This window comes from Schistocerca americana, chromosome 9, assembly GCF_021461395.2.
Source record: "Schistocerca americana isolate TAMUIC-IGC-003095 chromosome 9, iqSchAmer2.1, whole genome shotgun sequence".
NCBI lineage: Eukaryota > Metazoa > Arthropoda > Insecta > Orthoptera > Acrididae > Schistocerca > Schistocerca americana.
In genome coordinates this window covers 109,203,716-109,225,557 of record NC_060127.1, presented here as the reverse complement: position 1 = coordinate 109,225,557, position 21,842 = coordinate 109,203,716, and the positions used below count along the sequence as shown (strand labels likewise).

Genomic DNA, 21,842 nt, shown 5'->3' with positions numbered 1-21,842 from the left:
TACTGCTCATGTATATTCAACAGCAAACTATTGTAGCAGTATGTGGATGTTTGCCTGGAATATATTAATGAGCCTTATCGAAGGTTAAACAATAGTGCACTGACCATATAACTGTGTATTATTGGGGGGTTGTAAACAGTAAAAGTAAAAGACTGTGAAACGCAACTGTGCATCTGTTGGCTACATCATTTACAGTAGACAGTAGTTGCACATCCACCCCCTATTTTTTCAGCCAGTATGTCGACACCGAGGACAACCAATGTAGGGAGAAAGCAGGGAACGTCATCATATAGTGAGCAAGATTGCTCTGATGACACAATGACATGTCATTGACATCCTGCATCCCCAAGATTTACCTCTCATGCAACAATATTGCAGTGCAGTTTTTCAGCAGGACAGGGCATGCCCACACACAGCACATGATTCCATGAAGTTTCTGCAACATGTTGAGACACTCCCATGCCAGCAAGATCCCCAGATCTGCCCCTGATAGAACATGTATGGGACAGCTTGCCTGTCAACTCTATCCCAGAGCCAGTATTCAGAATATCGCAGACTAATTACAATAGTTGTGGGACAGCTTACCTCAGGAGAGGCTGCTATGGCTTTGTGACACACTTTCCAACCAAAACAATGAATGCATCCAAGCCAAAGAGGGTGCAACATCATACTGATAGATGCTCTAGCACTGAAAAGTTCTTTGTAAATCTGCCTCAAGTTTGTAATCAGTTAAATAAAATTACATACCTTCTAAAGCCATGAAGCCACATTTCATGTCCTACTCCCCTTTTGGGTGCTTCAAATTTGTTTTATCAGGCAGTGGAAACCATTGTGACAAGGTAAGATATGATTCTCCAGCAAATTTCTTTCACCAGAAGCGCCATTACAGCACACTTCATGTGCACATTTCTTGTTGTATTGTTTAGAAGTAATTGGAGGGAAACCAGTGACAACTGAAGTCTACATCAGGCCCAGAGCCATTTCCTGATAGCATAACAATTGAGGCAACTACTTGCAGTAGACAGGAAATGTGTTTTCAAAGCGCAAGGTTGGCATAAATTTTCATTTGTCACTAGTTATTCACACTGTCTGTTCAGCCTTTGTGAACATTGCTTCATTGACACCATTTTGTGTCACTATGTCTCTAAGCTCGATGGTCTGCAAAACGTATTCTTCGACAATATTTTTCTTCTCTTTGGTGTTCATTCATTGACTGAAAGAATTCTGTAGTGATTTTATTAAATACTTGCCATAAAACAGAGAGAATAGCTTCTCACATTTATGTATGTTTGTCAAGATTGTCACTCATGGTGATAGTCAGCTGACTATTAGTTCTTACTTCTTTGATTCAGAAGATCAGTAACTCAAATAGAAGTGAGACTTGTAGTCTGCCTCCACTCAATGACTGTATTTGTATAGTTCAACTGTAGACTGCTGCCACGGAATTGTACAGTTAAGTTAGGTGTCACTCAATAACTGAGTGCCTGATTAATATAGAATTTCATAAGATGAGTACTGGGACCTAATAGTTGCTGGCATGGAACATTAGACAGAGTTTGTACTTATTGATTGCTGGCAATGGACTCAGTCACAGACAACATAGTGATTGTGTGTCTCGAATGCTCGCTACCTACTGACTGACTTACAACCCTGCATACTGTACGATACCCCTGCACACAATATTTCTTCAAATGAAATGTTTCTCAATAAATTATTTATACCGTTATTGTCAGCAGCCTGTAAATATACACTGAATAATGAAGTTTTGAAAAATTACAGAATGGATAAGAGTTTGGAGATTTCATACTTATGTTCTATATGTATTATATGTGGACAATAGACCACAAAAGAGTAAAAATTGATAATCATGTTATGAGTTGTATTATTGCAAATGGAACTAGATTTCACATCTTCATTAATCTAATCTACATTGACATTTCAGTAAGCTTTCTTCTTTTTCTCCTTTTTGTTCTTCCAAGAACTAGCTGATTTGCTTGTCCCAGCCACAGACAAAGTTGTTGCCAGTGTTTTCTTCATCTCCTTTACCACCCAGTCTATATGACAAAAAACCTTTTGGCATTCTTCTTTCTTGCATTATGTTCCAGTGCTAGAGCTATCTTTCTTTAGTTTCATTGATTCCATCATCTATTTCAAAAATATTCAGTCCCGTGCACACATAATCATTTTTAAATGTATCTAGTCTCATTCAGCCTTTCATAGATCTCCAGAATCTCATTTCTGGTTCCCACATCTAAGTTTTTATCACTCATCGCTCATGCCTCTTAGCCACACAGCTAAACTGCCACAGCCAACCAGCACTTTACAAAACTTCATTCTTTTCTCTTATTTTGAGCTCTTAGATAATGTACTTTGGACTGTTCCACCTATGGCTTCGTACTTACTCAGTCTACAGTCAATATCAGTACCAGTGCTTTAAGTTGCATTATAGCCAAGATAATGGAAGTGAGACACTCACTCAACAGGTCTGTTATAGTATTACAGCAAACTTGTAATTATCTGTGTTAACGTAGACCTGAGATTGCACAGATAACCTAAAAATGAGGATAATCCAAAAAACATGTTTTTACCAGAAACTCTTTTTACTATCAATTTTCTGATTGGTTTAATGCATCCCAACACAAATCACTCTCCTGTGTCAACCTCTTCATCTTAAAACAGCATTTTCAACAATTATCCTCCATTACACATTCCTCAGTATTATACATTCCAGTCTCTGTCTTCACCTGCAGTTTTTATCCACTACAGCTTTCTCAAGTACCACTGAAGCCATTTCTGGATGTCTTAACACACATCCTACCATCCTGTTCATTCTTCTTATCAATATTTTCCACATGTTTCTCTTCCTACCAAATCTGTGGAAAACCTTCTCATTTCTTATCAGTCCACTTAATTTTCATCCTCTTTCTACACTCCCACTTATTGTATTTACAAAATATGTTTCATTTCACATTTGGAAGCCAACCACATATTTTATGCACTGCTTAATAAAAACAGACAACGTATTTACAAAATACACTACATTTTGCATCAGTTTCTTTCTTTTGGGAAAATATCATTCAGTATTTTCTGTTTCTGTTTTTTATCCATTTTTTTTCACAGTGACTATCAGTTTTAGGAGAGTTGGTTTGGGCAAACAAATTGCTGCATACTCTAAGAACAGATCAATGCATTTCAGTACATTGGTGTGCATTATAGTGGATTGCCTCATCTTCACTCTCCTCCAGTTGCAAAACTTGAGTCACAAACATAACATTGTACTCAAAATGAAAGTTTTGGTTCTAATTATAGCAGAATATCTCAGGTTTCATAGTTTTATTTTTCAAAAATTGCCTTAGTCTGTACAGATAGTTCATAAACCACATAATCTGCACCTTCATTGAGATTTTGCTGTATTCTGGTGTTCCACTTTATTCAACCAATATATTTATAAGCTGGAAAGTATGGCAACAGGAAGGGATCAACTCAGCTGAAAATTAATTGCACCATTCTTAAACAGGAAGAAAATGTGAGTAAATGCAAAGAAAAGAGAAAAAGACTGAGCAGTTTTAATGGATGAAATGGCCAAGAGAACATTTTTGAAAGGTATATGAAAAAATAAAATGAAAATTTAAGGAGATAAAAACCAGAAAGGAAACTGATACAGAATTAATGCATAATGTAAACAGGGAATGGAGGAAGCAAGACAATACCGGTACTTGTACTTGAGCTTACTGCCCAGTGCATTTTCTGGACTTCATTCCTTGACAAGGGTTAAGGACAAATTAATTTGTTCTGGTCATAAAACATTCAACAAGCTCCCATCTCAACATAAAGTAAGAAATTGGGAACCCCTATGACTTCATCAGCAAATAAGAATTTTACCCCATTAGCCACTGTTCCTACAAATCATCTGAAAATGTAGACTCAGCGATTGAAAAGTTTTGTTAGCTACAGGGCAAGTAGCAATGTTTGTTGTAAAGCTGTGTGACAAGCACAAGGCTGCACAAAAATATGGTCCACCACAAACACATTACCACACCAAATATGCCACAGTAAAACCACTGGCATTCAAAACAGCTTCCAGTCACCTCATAATGGGTAAATACAGGTCCTGCACGGTTTACAAGGTAAAATGGAAATGTTTTCGTCATGGACCAGGAGCTTCCTTATGGGGCAGGTCCAACCGCCTTGGTCCAGTCACCTCACAATGGGTAAATACAGGTCCTGCACGGTTCTCAAGGTAAAATGGAAATGAGTGTTTGGCATCATTGACCGGGAGGCCCCCTACGGGGCCAGTCTGGCCACCTCGCTGCAGGTCTTATTACATTTGATGCCACATTGGGCGACCTGTGTGCCAGATGGGGACGAAATGATGATGAAGACAACACGACACCCAGTCCCCAATCGAAGAAAATCCCCGACCCAGCTGGGAATCGTAGGACAGCAATCTGTCACGCTGACCACTCAGCTATCAGAGCAGATGGTTTATGAGGTACTCTTATACCATTCTAGCTGGAAAATAGTGGCAAGCTCAGGTAACAATGATGTCAATGTAAAGCAAACAGCAGTCTCTCCCAAGTAGACGATGAAGGCTCAGTAATATTTAGATGTGGTGACTTTGGTGGGCAGCGGAGGTGTGTTAATTTCATCCTTATGGTCACAAAACCAGCCCTGGATGATGCAGGCCATGTGAACAGGAACCCTGTCATCATGGAACACAGAATCACCATTGGGGAAAAAACATTGTATCATGAGATGTACCTGATCAGCCAAAACAATCACACAGTCCTCGGCAGTAATGTAAGCTTACAGAGTAACCCTGGGGCTCACAGAATACCACAATATGGCTGCCCAAATCATCACGAACCATTGACACATTTCACTCGTGGGATGTTAATGCATCCAGGAGCTGGAAAAAGCGCAAAACAACACTCATCCCATCATAAGGCATCCTTTCATTGTTCCACAGTCCAGATTTTATGGCTTTGTCAACACATTATTTGCACCATGGATGAGTGGTCTTGGAATCCCACCTAACCCTTCAATTCCCTGTTCCTGGAGATCCCTTCAGGTTGTTTGTGCTGACTGTTTTTATGAGTGTGCCATTCAGCTCTGCAGTGTCCAAGCAGCTGTCATTCACTTATTTTTGTGAACATTCCATTCAGTGACTGTTTGTCATGATCATTCAACACATTTTCATCTGTGTTGTCACTTAGTGGATGAAATGTTTCCACTACGATGCTTACAAGCACCAACAATTGCCTGCATTCAAATTCAGTTAGCTCCAACACAATGCACTCGTAACTACAGAGAACAATGCTCTGATCATGACTGGCACATGCAACGTATTGAGGATACTGCACAGGCACCATTCAAGGTCAAATACAACAGCACAACCTGCAGGCTTGGATAGCATCTGAATTTATGTTCAAGCATGTGTTTCTTGTGGTGTTTCCATCTTTTGGTGCAACCCCTTAATAATATACAAATATACTATAAATAGGTCACAGTACTTATGGATGTAAAAATATTTTCTTTGAAAATTGCCATGGAGTAACACAAGAGAATAAGAGCATGTAGTAATCAAGGCAGGCCTTAGACACAAAAAAAGTAAGTGGTCTGGTTTAAGCAACTGAAAAGGTACATCCAGTTTATGTGACTGTAGCCTACATTTTTAAACAGATATCTAAATGAAACAATTTAACATTATGCTGCCCAGCGACACCACAGTGATGTCATGCACGAAATAGCAGTCAATGGCTGGTGACACCACAATGGTGTCGTATGTGAAATAGCGGTCAATGGGCAGTGACACCACAGTGGTGTCATCTGCATAGTATCACTCAGTGGCTGACGACACCACATTGGTGTCATGAGCATAGTATCACACAGTGGCTGGTGGCAGCACTTTAGTATCATTTGCATTCTGTTAGTGTTTTGTTTAGGTAACAGTAAGTTACACACATCAACAAGTTTTTTGTTTTTATAGTACTTGTACCCTTTCATTATTGCAGATGAAAGGGACAATACAATTATTTATGATGAATATGCGGACATCATGTCTTATGTTCTGGATGACTTGGCCAATTTGGAAGAAGACAGGGATAACAAAAATATAAAGGAAAGCAGAATCGTTGGAAAATAGTGAAATACGTCCAAGAATAATTTGGTGAACAAACTGATTTGGCTGAATCAGATGAAGATGACAGAGCACAGTGGTCAGACTTTGATTTACCAAGGACCAATAATAAATTTGAATGATCTGCGGGTCCAAACATATTTCCCAAAGATACACAGAGTGTCAAAATATTGTAGAATTATATATTGGGAATGATCTATTTGAATATATTAGCAATGAAACCAACAAGTAGCACAGTCAAAATTGCAATAGAAGGAAACTGGATCAAAGAAATGCCAAATTGGTCAATGTTACGGGACCTAAACTTAGAAAATGGGGAATTGTATATAAAAAAGCAAGGATCAATGATTATTGGTCAACAAATCCATTGACAGACACACCAATATTTAGCAAAACGATGTCCTGCAAGCGATTCAGACAAATATTATCATTTTTACATTTTTCCAACAACAACAATATACTGGATAATGCCAACCAGCTTTTCAAAGTGCAATTTGTAATTGATTATTTTTCCAAAAAGCTTATAGAAACTTTTAATCTAAGTTAAAACATCTCAGATGAAGGAATGATACCATGCCATGGATGATTAAATTTTCAAGTTTACAAACCATCGAAAATTACAAAATATGGCATACTCATTTGGATGCTGTGTGTTTCGAGTACAGGATACATTTTCTCATTCAAGATATATTCTGGGGCTGGACAGCCTTTGGCGAAACCACTGATGAAACTATTGATACCTTCTTATGGAAAGTGGCATCACCTCTACATGGATAATTATCATAACAGTGTAGTACTTGCAGAGAAGTTACTTGAAAAAAAAATGATTTTGTGGAATGATGCGGCAAAATAGATGATTTCTGGAAAAATTAAAGCATGCAAAATCAATGCATTTTCAGCTTGTCATCAATGCAGAGGTACTTGCACAGGTATAATCTCTACAGTACATAATTCCCCTTTGACTGACACTTAGAGAAAATGTAGGAAAATCAATTACACAAGAAAAAAACCTGGAAGTGTATTAGACTACAACAAATACATGAAAGGAGTGGATCAAGCAGACCAATATTTGAGTTATAAACAGAAAACCATAAAATGGTCAAAAAAGGTTTGCATGTATCTCTTAAATTGTGCATTATTTAATTCATTCTGTACACATCAATATTTCAATACAGGACTCAAGAGTCTCCAGTTTCACAATTTTTTATTGAAAGTGTCTGATTCATGGATAAAAGACCATGTACCTGCTTCTGAGCAAAACTTGGAAGTTGCCTCTACATCATGTAAATCTCCTCATGATCTGGTTGACATACTTTCTGGTCACATGAAGCAACACTTATTTCCAAAATGAATAAACGAAAATGAAGAAACTGCCATGTATGTTCCAAACAAAAAAAAAGAAGAACAACAAACATAGTGTGCAAGTCTTGTGGAGTTGTGTTACATCTTGGAGACTGTTTTTCTAGATATCATATGAAAGAGAAATACAAGTACCAAGTACAATGCAAATAAACAAATATATGAAACAAACAAATTTTGTATTTATTTATGTATGTATATCTTCAAAATTTCATGAAAGTAGCGGAAAAGAAATGAGAAGATATGAGAACTAATGATGAGATTAGTAAAACTTAACAATTTATAATCTCCTGATAATGTCAAGAACGGCTGACAACAAGCCGAGTAATCTGAATTAGCACTGCCAGTGTCAAGCAAATACATCTGTACAAGACATGCAGATGGCAAAGTGTTAATAATAATCTTAAACCTTACTATTCCAGAACACATACAGCTTGAAAGCCTTACCTGCCAATATCTGGGAGATACAAGTGAGAATATAACACAACGTTACACATTTTTCCATTGGCAACATATGTAATGATGAACTGACAAGTAACAAGTGAAGTGGGTAACTTGTGCACTCTGTTGCAGAGTGGTAAATGCCTAAATTGCTGTTTACATATTTACACTTGACCTCATTACAATTCAGGAGAATGCACAGCCAAGAGACCAGAGGGTCGGCCTCATTGCAGGAGGTTGGGGGGTGTTCATAAGAGGGCACTTTCCTCTACTGATATACTATAAATAGAATAAGTATTTACAGATGTAGAAAATATTCTCTGTGAATAATACAACTTTAGTCAAGTAAATGTTAAGCAATTGATAGCAGATGAACAGCAGCTTTCTTCAAAGTAGGACCTATAATAGTTTGTTGCTAGTACAATACTATACAAATTAAGTTTCTGTTATGTCTTTGTCTTATTTTAACATATACCTCAACTCATTTCATATCCCTGAAGGTTATTCTTCTTTATGGTATTTGTGAAGGATGATCACTTAATCGATGAATGAATTTCAGACATGTAATGTGTTGCAACATAAAGGTTTCTGAAAATAGACTTTCTGAATTATAAGTATTATTGCAGTTTTTCTTTGATGCATAGAGACTAGGAGCTTTTTTAAATGTGAAATGTATAAAAGATGATTACAGTGGCTGTCCTTTCCTTTGGGATTGAATCAGTGCAATTTTTACAGATTCTCATTAATTCCTACTGTACTTGTTTCCTTGCAGGTATCAATGAACCTAGGAAATCTGTCACAGGCAAAGAGCTACCAAATGCCAGATCTCTGAGTCAGCACTTACTGCCAGTTGGTGACTTTGATGATGAGACTAATACGATGATGGTGATGGCGTTTGGTGGTTTAATAACCCATGATGGGGCTCTCAGTGGAGACTGGCTTGGAGAGAGTAAGTGATATCTCATTACCTTATCTGCACATCTAATTGCTTTGAGTGAAGGGAGTTTCTAGTTCATCATCCAGTCAACACAAAGCTCAGCAGAGATTCAATGGGTGTGGAAGACAAGACTGAGTGTGGAAGTTTTGAAGGAATACCTGGTCTCTCAACAAAATTGATAAAGGAGGCTGCAAAACTGAAATTAGGATTGCTGTATGAGAATTTGAATCTTATTCCTCCTGGAGAGTGGATGTTTAATTTCTCTACTCTAGGTAACAGAAAAATGTTGCAGAAGTGGTTCAGCAACAAATGAATTGTTATGCAGTTTCCTAAAAGTTACTCAGAATATCCTCCAGTCTATAGCTACCAATTAATGAAAATTTACTACACTTTCCAGTCACATTAAGGTGACAACCCATCAGAAGCCTGAATAACAACCTTCAGTAGTACGGACTGCTGTGAGATGTGCAGCAAGAGCGTCAGTGAGGTTATGGAAGGTACCAACAGTGTGTGGACCCATGCCAGCTTCAGAGCCAGTTGAGGACTCATTGTGAACATCCTGATCAAGGTAGGCCCACAGATTCTCAATTGGGTTTAAGTGCAGGGAGTTTGGTGGCCAGAGGAGTATGGTAAATTCATCCTGATGCTCTTCACTCCACAAGTATACGCTACGAGCTGTGTGACGTGTTGCGTTATCCAGCTGGTAGACATCATTGTGTCAAGGAAAAACAAATTGCGTGCAGGCAAAAAAAATAGAAAATCCGGGATGGGGTAGTGACAACATTATGAAAAAAAAAGATTGCTGCTCACCATATAGAGGAGATGTTGAGTCACAGACAGACACAACAAAAAGACCTACATACACTATGTGACCAAAAGTATCCGGACAGCCACAGATACTTTTTTCATATTAGATGCATTGTGCTGCCACCTACTGTCAGGTAAACCACATCAGAGACCTCAGTAGTCACTAGACATCACGATAGAGCAGAATGGGGTGCTCCGCAGAACTCACGGACTTCGAATGTGGTCAGGTGTTGGGTGCCACTTGCGTCATTCATCTGTACGTGAGATTTCTACACTCCTAAACATCCCCAGGTCCAGTGTTTCTGATGTGTCAGTGAAGTGGAAACATGAAGGGACACGTACAGCACAAAAGCATAAAGGCCAATCTCGTCTGTTGACTGACAGAGACCACCAACATTTGAAGAGGGTCATAATGTGTAATAGGCAGACATCTATCCAGACCACCACACAGGAATTCCAAACTGTATCAGTATCCACTGCAAGTACTACGATATTTAGGCGGCAGTTGACAAAACTTTGATTTCATGGTCAAGCCTGTAAATGCCTGTAAATGCCAAACAGTGCCTTGCTTGGTGTAAGGATCATAAACACTGGATGATTGAACAGTGGAAAAATGTTGTGTGGAGTGACGAATCATGGTACACAATGTGGTGATCCAATAGCCGGGTGTGGTTATTGCAAATGCCTGGTGAACGTCATCTGCCAGCGTGTGTAATGCCAACAGTAAAATTCGGAGGTGGTGGTGTTACGGTGCGGTCTTGTTTCTCACGGAGGGGGCTTGCACCCCATGTTGTTTCTCGTGCCACTATCACAGCACAGACCTACATTGACGTTTTAAGCACGTTCTCACTTCCCACTGTCGAAGAGCAATTTGGGGACAGTGATTGCACCTTTCAGCACGATCGAGCATCTGTTCGTAATGCACGGTGTGTGGCAGAGTGTTAACACAACAGCATCCCTCTAATTGGACCGGCCTGCATAGAGTCCTGACCTGAATCCTACAGAACAGCTTTGCAATGTTTCGGAATGCCGACTTCGTGCCAGGCCTCACCAACCAATCGATATGTCTCCCGAGTGCAGCACTCCGTGAAGAATGGGCTGCCATTCCCCAAGAAACATTCCAGCACCTGACCGAACGTATGCCTGCGAGAGTGGAAGCTGTTGTTGAGGCTGAGGGTGGACCGACATTATATTGAATTCCAGCATTACTGATGGAGGGTGCCATGAACTTTTAATTCATTTTCAACCAGGTGTCCAGATAATTTTGATCACATAGTGTACATGTTGAGCTTTTGGCCAAAACTGCCTTTTTGTAAAGTGGAAGCACAACTCTGACACACATGAGCACTGCCTCTGGCCATCGAGTTTCGGGCCCTCCAGATTCCACAGATTCAGCAGCCAGAGACAGTGTGAGTGGTGCTTCTACTTTACAAAAGCTCAACATCTATGCCATCAAACTGCATGTAGGCTGAGACATGATACCCCAGGATATATGTTTACTTGTGTTTTTCCATTTTGCATTCCAGAATAATTAGATTGCCCACAAAGTGCCAGAGAAACATTCATCAGAACGTAAGCTCCCTCCTCCGACACGTATCCCCCTGCTTCGTGCTCTTCATGCTAATGGCCATCTGTCCAATGCAGCATAACACGTGATTAATCTTTAAAGGCCACCTGTCACCCCTCAGTGGACATCCGGTTGAGGTATTGGCATGCAAATCCCACCTTCACCACTGTTGAACAGCAATCGGCACAGTGTTGCCACCTGCCAAACACAGGCAGTGGTGACACACATAATTGGAACGTCACTATACACTATAGTAGGAAGAATTCGTGATTAGGTTTATAAGTGATTTGTGGGTATACAGTGTGCAGGATTTAGTTCACATAGTTGACGTCTGTGGCATCAGTAGTGGCTCTAAATTGGCTGGGCACTGACTCAAACTGAGCTTAATCTCTCTCCCACATTTCATCAAGAGTAGCGGTTGGCGGTTAGCAGCATACCAACCTCTCAATAAGCTATGGCCAGATGCTTTCACAGGTGAGGGACTCGGAGAACATGCTGACAGGCCAACAATCGGACACCCTCTGAATTGGGCAGGGCTGGATCGGACAAACAATTTGTGCCTCGCATTATCTTATCGGAAGATAACATCGTCGAGATCTCCCAGATAGAGTACAGCCACCAGCCTTAACGCGTCAGAAATGTTACAGCTGCTGCCCAAACTACTGGCTAACGAAACCAGAGTCGATCATCTTGTGTACCTGTACCACCACACCTGTGGACCTGTATGATAGTGATAAATGCAGTCTGGCAATGTTTACTTCCTTTGGAAGTCTCCGTGTGTCACTACATCCAATATAATTCTCCAAGCAGAAATGGGAGTCTTCTGAAAAGACCACACGGTGTCACTTCTGAGCATCGTACCGGGCACACCGCTGTCTCTCTCTGCAGCTGCATCTGAGGAAACTACAGCAATGATCAGCATGCTGACAGACAGTAGTGCTACAGGGTGTCATCAAACTCTGTGTGTAAATATCTGTGCAACAAACAAGACCATTTCCTGACTCTAGATACTAGTACCTGATGTAGCAGTACAATTCTACATGGCTGAGTGAACAATATGTCTGCCTTCTTGGGATGAACTGTGGGTTCACTGAGGTCCTGCATGGCATTATGTCCCTACAGGACTCATTCAGTTGGTATCCACCTAACACTCACGGCTTCCGAACCGAAGCGAGCAGCAGTTCCGTGGGATGATAAATAAGTCTCGACAGGCAAGTGTCTTGCAACAGCCATATTCCAAAATCTCCAGGTAGATTTCCTTCTTCTTCTTCTTCTTCTGTGAGGGATAACACAATCTTCTTGCAAAAAATTAACAATGAAATGTGATTTTGAAGGTAATGGATATTCTCCACAGCAGATATGAAGGAACTATGAATAAAACCAAAAATTGGCCTAAGGAATACAGAAGATGACAAAGAAAAGTTTTAATTCATTTTTTCCTACCATCGGTGGGAAGCTATCAACAAAAATATGACAGATTCTAATCAAGTGTAAAATAAGTGTTTGTTTTCCCTCCATTGAAGACAGCAGCATTCTTGGCTTCCACTAAAGATGATTTTATGCTACTGACTGCTTGGGTTTAAAAGTTCCCCTGAGAGTGTGGTCTTTCATATGTCAGGCAGATGGTTCATACAGTCCTTGAAAAGTGCATGGAACATTTTAGGTACACCTGCCTCATACAGCCCAATACCCCCAGCCTTGGAAGAGCACTACATTGTCACTTGTCACCCTATGCTGTACAAAAGTGTCAAACTCCTTGTATTAACTTCATCTTTTTGGGACATGGTGGTGAAAGAAGCAGTTGAAATTCATTTGATGAATAATTTTAAATATATACCAGTTTAAGCTTCGAATCCAAAATTTAATTTAATAAACTTTCAAAGACTTCGCTACAGTGCAACTCAGAATTATACATTGACTTCCCAATGTAGATCAACCACATAACCACAGATGCAACTCATGCATCTTTGTTGTCAGTCAACACCTCTAGTGCTTGTATATCTATGGCCACATGCAGAGTGGAATGGTCCATGGGTTTAAAGGGATGGGACAAGTGTAGGGCCAGTCTTCTGAAGATGACCAAATGGTACACAGCTGAAATATTAGAAGAAGAAGAAGGATTTATGCTCCAGCATGTCTGTAATTTAATGGAGAAACTGCTGAGTCATTCAATGGTATAATGACTGCTGCAAAAAGATTTCCGAGTTTTTGAGTTTTCAAGTATTCAATTAAATAGTTACATTTCTCCTTCTTCTGTTCTTTGGTTGGCATATATACCAATTTCCATCTTTAATACAATTCAACCTTTACTGCAGTAACTTGCCCTCAATGGCTCTGCTCAACCACATGTACAATTCTATACATATTACTGCTTAAAAAAATTTCATATTGCAACTGCCTAAAGATAATATTCACAAGTCATAAAAGTGGATCTTCTTACAATTATTCTTTAATACAAATTTCAGTGAATGTCAACCACCTTCTTACAGTAAACTTTTTACATCCATATTTTACCAATATTTTTGTGAAAAGGGAAGGAATTTCAGTTATTTTAAATTACTGACACTAACAATAAAAAAATTTCAGAAAAAATAATGGTTACAAATATATTACAACTTGCAATGTTGGTGTACGAACTTGATATTTAATTACATATAGTTCATGCTATGAAAAGCTCTCTTCAATTTACAACATAGTTTTTCATACATTTTTATGATCACATATGTTCAAGAAAAAGTCTCATTTTTAATAAAACAGCATTGAAATTGTATTTACATTTCTGAGAAATGTCATTTTTTGTCTTAATATATGAAATTTTCAGATATTTGAAATAAATATTCAAGAATTTCGTGAGTAAACAACATCCAAATGCAAAAGTATTTTCTATTTATACATGTGTATATTAATATAAGTGACCTGGTATTAATAAGCAATGAAATGCTGATCAGGTGTATTGTGTTCTTCTCTAAAATGTGTGTGGTATATAGTACATCAGCTTCTATACTAAAATGAGTGTGACAGTGTAGTTCTGTTGCAGAATCAATGTGCACTTCTAAAAGATTTAAGTATGCAGTTATAACACCCATAGTGCTGTGACATTGTGATAACTACTTTGGCTAGCATATGATGTAAAATATTTTGCGTTGTGTGAACATACCACAATCTAGATCACATTTTTTTGACTCTAAAGGGCATCTTCACATCTAATATAAGGAGAGGATGGTACCAGTCCACAGTACCATCTGTTTGACAAGTGCTCACTGATTCTAGTGACAGGTGCTAACATTGTCTCCATAGTTTTCTTCTGATGGTGGCCTACTGAGGTGTAAATTGGTAGTTGCAATAAAAGCCTATGCTGTAAGCTGTGCTTTGTTCATTAAATTATAAAAAAGATCACTGTATCTTCCTGGTGACACTATGCTGTATATTTCAGATGGACAGCACATAATGTGCTGCTCACATAATGCCACTCCCCTCCCATGTAAAGACATCAGTGTTGGCTGCTACCCAGTTAAAATACCAGAGGATGATGAGTTTTACACAGAAAAAGGAGTCAAGTGTATGAGTGTCGTGAGGACAATGAAGACCTACACAATGGGAGGATACTTGGGCCCTGCACAATCAGTACGTATGGCTCCACGTGCACAGCTTCACTTGCTATTAGATCTAGTTACTAACTGTCACTTTGTATTTCAGGTTAGCTCTGCAAGCCACTATCTAGATGCTTCTTTCATGTACGGATCTGATGAGAGGCATGCATCTAGAATAAGGGAGTTCAGTGGAGGGCGACTTACAACACGGGTCCTTGCTGATGGCAGAAAAGTGTTGCCCCAGGTCAGCGACTCAGTAGCCTCTTGCAGTGTGCCCTCTGATGAAACATGCTTTCTTGCTGGTGAGGATGGCATCATTTCTAACTTCAGTTCATATGTAATTACCTAAAATTCTTCTGTCATAGAAAGCAAGGGACTTTCCTGGATCAACTGAACTGACAGACAGCTATAGTTAGCTAGTTTAATGTCCCACAGGTCATTTTGTATGATATCTCATAATGGTGTGGAATGAGTCGTTTTACTTTCACATTTAAAATTAATAAATGTGGCTGCAAACTGAATATATAGGACACACAGATGTGAGTTAGTAACTCCTAATGACCACCTTTTATACATAACAATAACAGGAATTCTTCTACAGAACAGAAGGACTCTTCAAGGAGAAACCTTTTCAATTTGATCTCAAATATTACTTTGCTGTCCGTCAGACTTTTTATGCCACTGATTAGGTGGTAAAAAGTTTTTGTTGGAGCATTGTGCATTCCTTTTTGTGCTAAAGACAATTTAATATGGATTAATGAATGTCATTTTTTTAGGTATTGTAATTATGTACTTCATTGTTCCTTTTGAACTGTAGTGGATTATTTACAACAAACTTCATGTGACAATAAATATACTGGGAAGTAGCAGCTAGAATGCCCAACTCCTTAAACAGATGTCTACAAAATTATTGTGGATGTGCACCACAGCACATTTTTGAGCAATGAAGACTTCCTTTCTCAAAGATGAGTTACTCCAGAAAATTACAGAACAAAAATATGCAAACTATGTCATCTTACTTATTTGTCTTTCCCCAAGATCTGCAGTGATTCTAAGTGCAAGTGTAGCTGATATATGTTGTTTTACAAGTTCCAATATGTGCCTTTTCCAGTTTAAATTCTAATCAATATGAACACTTTAGAATTTTTAAGTTTCCACCCTATTTCTTATTTCCTCACCATGTGTTACACTCATCATTGATGCAGTACCCTTATAAAATTGAGGGTGAGACCACTTACAGAAAATCAGTCAATGATACTTTTAAGAACATTTTTTAGCATTTCTTTTGTTTCTGTATGTATGCTTGGACTGAATACAATACTAGCATTATCTGCAAAAAGTACTAATTCTCCTCGTTGTATATTAGACAGAAGATTGGTTACATATATGGGGAACAATAGTGAATCTTGGAGAACCCCATACAAGGGTTCTCCCTAGTCAGAATTACATTCCCAGACTACATTGTTTGAATTACTAAGTATAACTTTCTGCATTCTTTTGGTTAGATATGATATTATCCATTGGTTGGCTATACATTCAGTCCCATAAAACTTCAATTTATTTAAAAGAATATTTTGATTCACAGTCATATGCCTTTGACAGGTCACATAAATTACCAGCTGGTGCTGTCTTATTATTTAATTATTGTAAAATTTGGTGAGTGAATATGTAAACAGCATTCTCAGTAAAGCAGCTCTTCTGGAAACCAAACTGTGATTTGCTGAGGATATAAAAATAAACATATATAAAAAACATGACAAGAGTAACAGAATGTAGATGTATTAAACCTGGTGATGCTAGAGGAGTTAAGTTAGGAAATAAGATGCTGACAGTATTAGATGAGTTTCATTATTTGGGCAGCAAGGTAACTGACAACAGTAGACATAAAGAGGACATAAAATGCAAACTGGCAACAGTAAGAAAACTTTTTTATGAAAAAGAGAAGTATTTGAATATCAAATGTGAATTAAAGTGTTGAGCAGTCTTGTCTCCAACTGTTTGTCTCGAACATAGGTGTACATACAAATGAAACATGAACAATGTACAGTACAGATAAGATTAGATGAGAAGCTTTTGAAACATGTCATTACAGAAGGATTCTGAAGGTCAGATGACTACATTGGACAACTCAGGTAGAGGCACCAGATCAAACTGGACCAAAAAGGGTCTCATGATACAACTTGACTAAGAGAAACATAGGTTGATAATGACACTTCCTGAGGCATCAAGGTGTAGTTAACAGGTAATAAAGTGAGACTTGAATGCAATGAACAGGTTAAAACTGTTGTAAATGTGGTTGTGGAGTGTAAATGCAAAGGGACAGTCACAGCTAAACCAACACCAGCCAAACCTTATGTACTGATGGACTGGAACTGTATCCAATGCAAACCGATGCATGAAGTGGTGTAAATAGCAGGGCTACTGGACAGAGGATATCCAGAAACAGATGACTTAGAATTATGAATTTTGCTGAGCCCTGTGGCATTCCATTGCAAGGGTCAGGTTTCATGAGTGCTCAGAGAACATTATGTGCCATCACGTGTAGTGTCAACAGTGAAGTATCGAGGAAGTATTGTTACAGTATGTGGCTGTTTTTTGTAGTTAATGTGTGGTACCTTTATTCCACTTGAGAGAATGCTGGATGTGGAAGTATGTAAGCACAATTTTCAGCATTACATACATTTGTACAATACTGGAAGAGTTCGGACATGGCACCTGTTTGTACCAGCAGCACAATGCACCGTGTCATAAAGCGGCATGTGTGAGGCAATGGTTTGAATGCAATAACATTCCTGTAATGGACTGACCTCCTTAGAGTCATTATCTGAAATCAATGGAACACTTTTGGGATGAATTATAACATCCACTTAACTCCAGAGCCCAGTGTCTAACATTGCTATCTTCTCTGATTTTGGGTGTTGGGGAAGAATGGGTAGCCATTTCTCCACAAACATTCTGACACCTCTCATTAAAAGAGTCCCCAACAGAGTTGAAGCCACCATAAAGGCCCAGGAAGGACAGACTCCATATTAATATCCACTCATAGGTGTCTGGATACTTTTGAGAAATAGTGTACACTCAACACCAACAAAAGCAAAATGGGATAATGAAATGCACTATAATTAAATTGATGCTGAGGGAATTAGATTAGGAAATGAGACACTTAAAGTAGTAAATGAGCTTTGCTATTTGGGAAGCAAGGTAACTGATGATGGTCAAGGTAGGGAGGGAATAAAATGTAGACTGGCACTGACAAGAAAACCATTTCTGAATAAGAGAAATTTATTTACATTGAGTATAGATTTAAGAGTCAGGAAGTCCTTTCTGAAAGTATTTGTATGGAGTGTAGCCATGTATGGAAGTGAAACATGGATGATAAATAATTTAGACAAGAAAAGAATAGAAGCTTTTGAAATGCATGCTGCAGAATAATGCTGAAGATTAGATGTGTAGATCACATACCTAATGAGGGGGTACTGAATAGAATTGGGAAGAAGAGAAATTTGTGGTACGACCTGATAAAAAGAAGGTATCAGTTGGGAGGACACATTCTGAGACATCAAGGGATCACCAATTTAGTACTGGAGGGAAGCATTTGGGGTAAAAACTGTAGAGGGAGACCAAGAGATGAATACAGTAAGCAGATTCAGAGAGACGTAGGTTGCAATAGTCACTCAGATATGAAGTGCTTGCATAGGATAGGGTATCTTGTAGAGCTGCATCAGACCAGCCTTCAGACTGAATACCACAACAACAACAACAACAACAACAACAGCAACACTTTAGAACTTCACTAATTCTTAACGGCCGTGGATATCTCAATTCACGTGGTACAAAATCGTTACTATGACTTGGCACTAGACTCCACGAATTAAAATACACCTTCTCCATACTTCCTTTGGATCCAGACTTTATGTAGGCACAGGCTAAATCAAAACTACTTCTATTTATTGATGTTTCACCTTAAAAATCATTGCATATTATTACACTCACATGTTGTTGTTGTGGTCTTCAGTCCAGAGACTGGTTTGATGCAGCTCTCCATGCTTCTCTATCCTGTGCAAGCTTCTTCATCTCCCAATACCTACTGCAGCCTACATCCTTCTGACTCTGCTTAGTGTATTCATCTCTTGGTCTGCCTCTACAATTTTTACCCTCCATACTGTCCTCCAGTACTAAATTGGTGATCCCTTGTTGCCTCAGAACATGTCCTACCAACCGATCCCTTCTTCTAGTCAAGTTGTGCCACAAATTCCTCTTCTCCCCAATTCTATTCAATACCTCCTCATTAGTTATGTGATCTACCCATCTAATCTTCAGCATTCTTCTGTAGCACCACATTTCAAAAGCTTCTATTCTCTTCTCATCTAAACTATTTATCATCCATGTTTCACTTCCATACATGGCTACACTCCATACAAATACTTTGAGAATTGACTTCCTGACACTTAAATCAGTACTTGATGTTAACAAATTTCTCTTCTTCAGAAATGCTTTCCTTGTCATTGCCAGTCTACATTTTATATCCTCTCTACTTCGACCATCATCAGTTATTTTGCTCCCCAAATAGCAAAACTCCTTTACTACTTAAAGTGTCTCATTTCCTAATCCAATTCCCTCAGCATCACCAAACTTAATTCGGCTACATTCCATTATCCTCATTTTGCTTTTGTTGATGTTCATCTTATACCCTCCTTTCAAGACACTGCCCATTCTGTTCAACTGTTCTTCCAAGTCCTTTGCTGTCTCTGACAGAAATACAACATCATCGGCGAACCTCAACGTTTTTGTTTCTTCTCCATGGATTTTAATGCCTACTCCAAACTTTTCTTTTGTTTCCTTTACTGCTTTCTCAATATACAGATTGAATAACATCGGGGAGAGGCTACAACCCTGTCTCACTCCCTTCCCAACCACTGCTTCCCTTTCATGTCCCTCGACTCTTATAACTGCCATCTGCTTTCTGAACAAATTGTAAATAGCCTTTCGCTCCCTATATTTTACCCCTGCCACCTTCAGAATTTGAAAGAGAGTATTCCAATCAACATTGTCAAAAGCTTTCTCTAAGTCTACAAACGCTAGAAATGTAGCTTTGTCTTTCCTTAATCTTTCTTCTAAGATAAGTTGTAGGGTCAGTATTGCCTCACATATTCCAACATTTCTAGGGAATCCAAACTGATCTTCCCCGAGGTTGGTTTCTACCAGTTTTTCCATTCGTCTGTAAAGAATTCGCAGTAGTATTTTGCAGCTGTGATTTATTAAACTGATAGTTAGGTAATTTTCACATCTATCAACACCTGCTTTCTTTGGAATTGGAATTATTATATTCTTCTTGAAGACTGAGATAATTTCGCCTGTCTCATACATCTTGCTCACCAGATGGTAGAGTTTTGTCAGGACTGGCTCCGCCAAGGCTGTCAGTAGTTCCAATGGAATGTTGTCTACTCACGCAGTATCTTATCTCCCATTTCATCTTCATCTACATCCTCTTCCATTTCCATACTATTGTCCTCAAGAACATTGCTCCTGTATAGACCCTCTATATACTCCTTCCACCTTTCTGCTTTCCCTTCTTTGCTTAGAACTGGGTTTCCATCTGAGCTCTTGATATTCATGCAAGTGGTTCTCTTTTCTCCAAAGGTCTCTTTAATTTGCCTGTAGGCAGTATCTATCTTACCCCTCGTGAGATAAGCCTCTAAATCCTTACATTTGTCCTCTAGCCATCCCTGCTTATACATTTTGCACTTCCTGTCGATCTCATTTTTGAGACGTTTCCTTTTTGCCTGCTTCACTTACTGCATTTTTGTATTTTCTCCTTTCATCAATTAAATTCAGTATCTCTTCTGTTACCCAAGGGTTTCTACTAGCCCTCGTCTTTTTACCTATTGATCCTCTGCTGCCTTCATTATTTCATCCCTCAAAGCTACCCATTCTTCTTCTACTGTATTTCTTTCCCCCATTCCTGTCAATTGTTCCCTTATGCTCTCCCTGAAACTCTGTACAACCTCTGGTTCTTTCAGTTTATCCAGGTCCCATCTCCATAAATTCCCACCTTTTTGCAGTTTCTTCAGTTTTAATCTACAGTTCATAACCAGTAGATTGTGGTCAGAATCCACATCTGCCCCTAGAAATGTCTTACAATTTAAAATCTGGTTCCTAAATCTCTGTCTTACCATTATATAATCTATCTGAAACCTTCTAGTATCTCCAGGGTTCTTCCATGTATACAACCTTCTTTCATGATTCTTGAACCAAGTGTTAGCTATGATTAAGTTATGCTCTGTGCAAAATTCTACCAGGCAGCTTCCTCTTTCATTTCTTAGCCCTAATCCATATTATCCTACTATGTTTCCTTCTCTTCCTTTTCCTACTGTTGAATTCCAGTCACCCATCACTATTAAATTTTCATCTCCCTTCCCTACCTGAATAATTTCTTTTATCTCATCATACATTTCATCAATTTCTTCATCATCTGAAGAGCTAGTTGGCATATAAACTTGTACTACTGTAGTAGGCATGGGCTTCATGTCTATCTTGGCCACAATAATGCATTCATTATGCTGTTTGTAGTTGCTTACCTGTGCTCCTATTTTCCTATTCATTATTAAACCTACTCCATTACCCCTATTTGATTTTGTATTTATAACCCTGTATTCACCTGACCAAAAGTCTTGTTCCTCCTGCCACCAAACTTCACTAATTTCCACTATATCTAACTTTAACCTATCCATTTCCCTTTTTAAATTTTCTAACCTATCTGCCTGATTAAGGGGTCTGACATTCCATGCTCCTATCCGTAGAATGCAAGTTTTCTTTCTCCTGATAACGACATCCTCCTGAGTAATCCCTGCCCAGAGATCCGAATGGGGGACTATTTTACCTCCGGAATATTTTACCCAAGAGGATGCCATCATCATTTAATCATACAGTAAATCCACATGCCCAGTGTACACATTTTGAAATTCTGGAAGTAGCAAAGATAGAATACAAGATACAAAAGGT

The 21,842-nt window shown here is 38.7% G+C and overlaps 1 protein-coding gene across 1 annotated transcript in view; it reads left to right on the top strand.

The window, feature by feature from the left end:
• The window catches only part of LOC124551145 (peroxidase-like), a 200,029-nt gene that overhangs the window by 134,158 nt on the left and 44,029 nt on the right, over positions 1-21,842 (top strand). Inside the window, exons 5-7 of the mRNA XM_047126109.1 lie at positions 8,712-8,888; positions 14,684-14,874; positions 14,947-15,142. Coding sequence (XP_046982065.1) covers positions 8,712-8,888; positions 14,684-14,874; positions 14,947-15,142 — 564 coding nt within the window. The remainder of the gene's footprint in view (positions 1-8,711; positions 8,889-14,683; positions 14,875-14,946; positions 15,143-21,842) is intronic.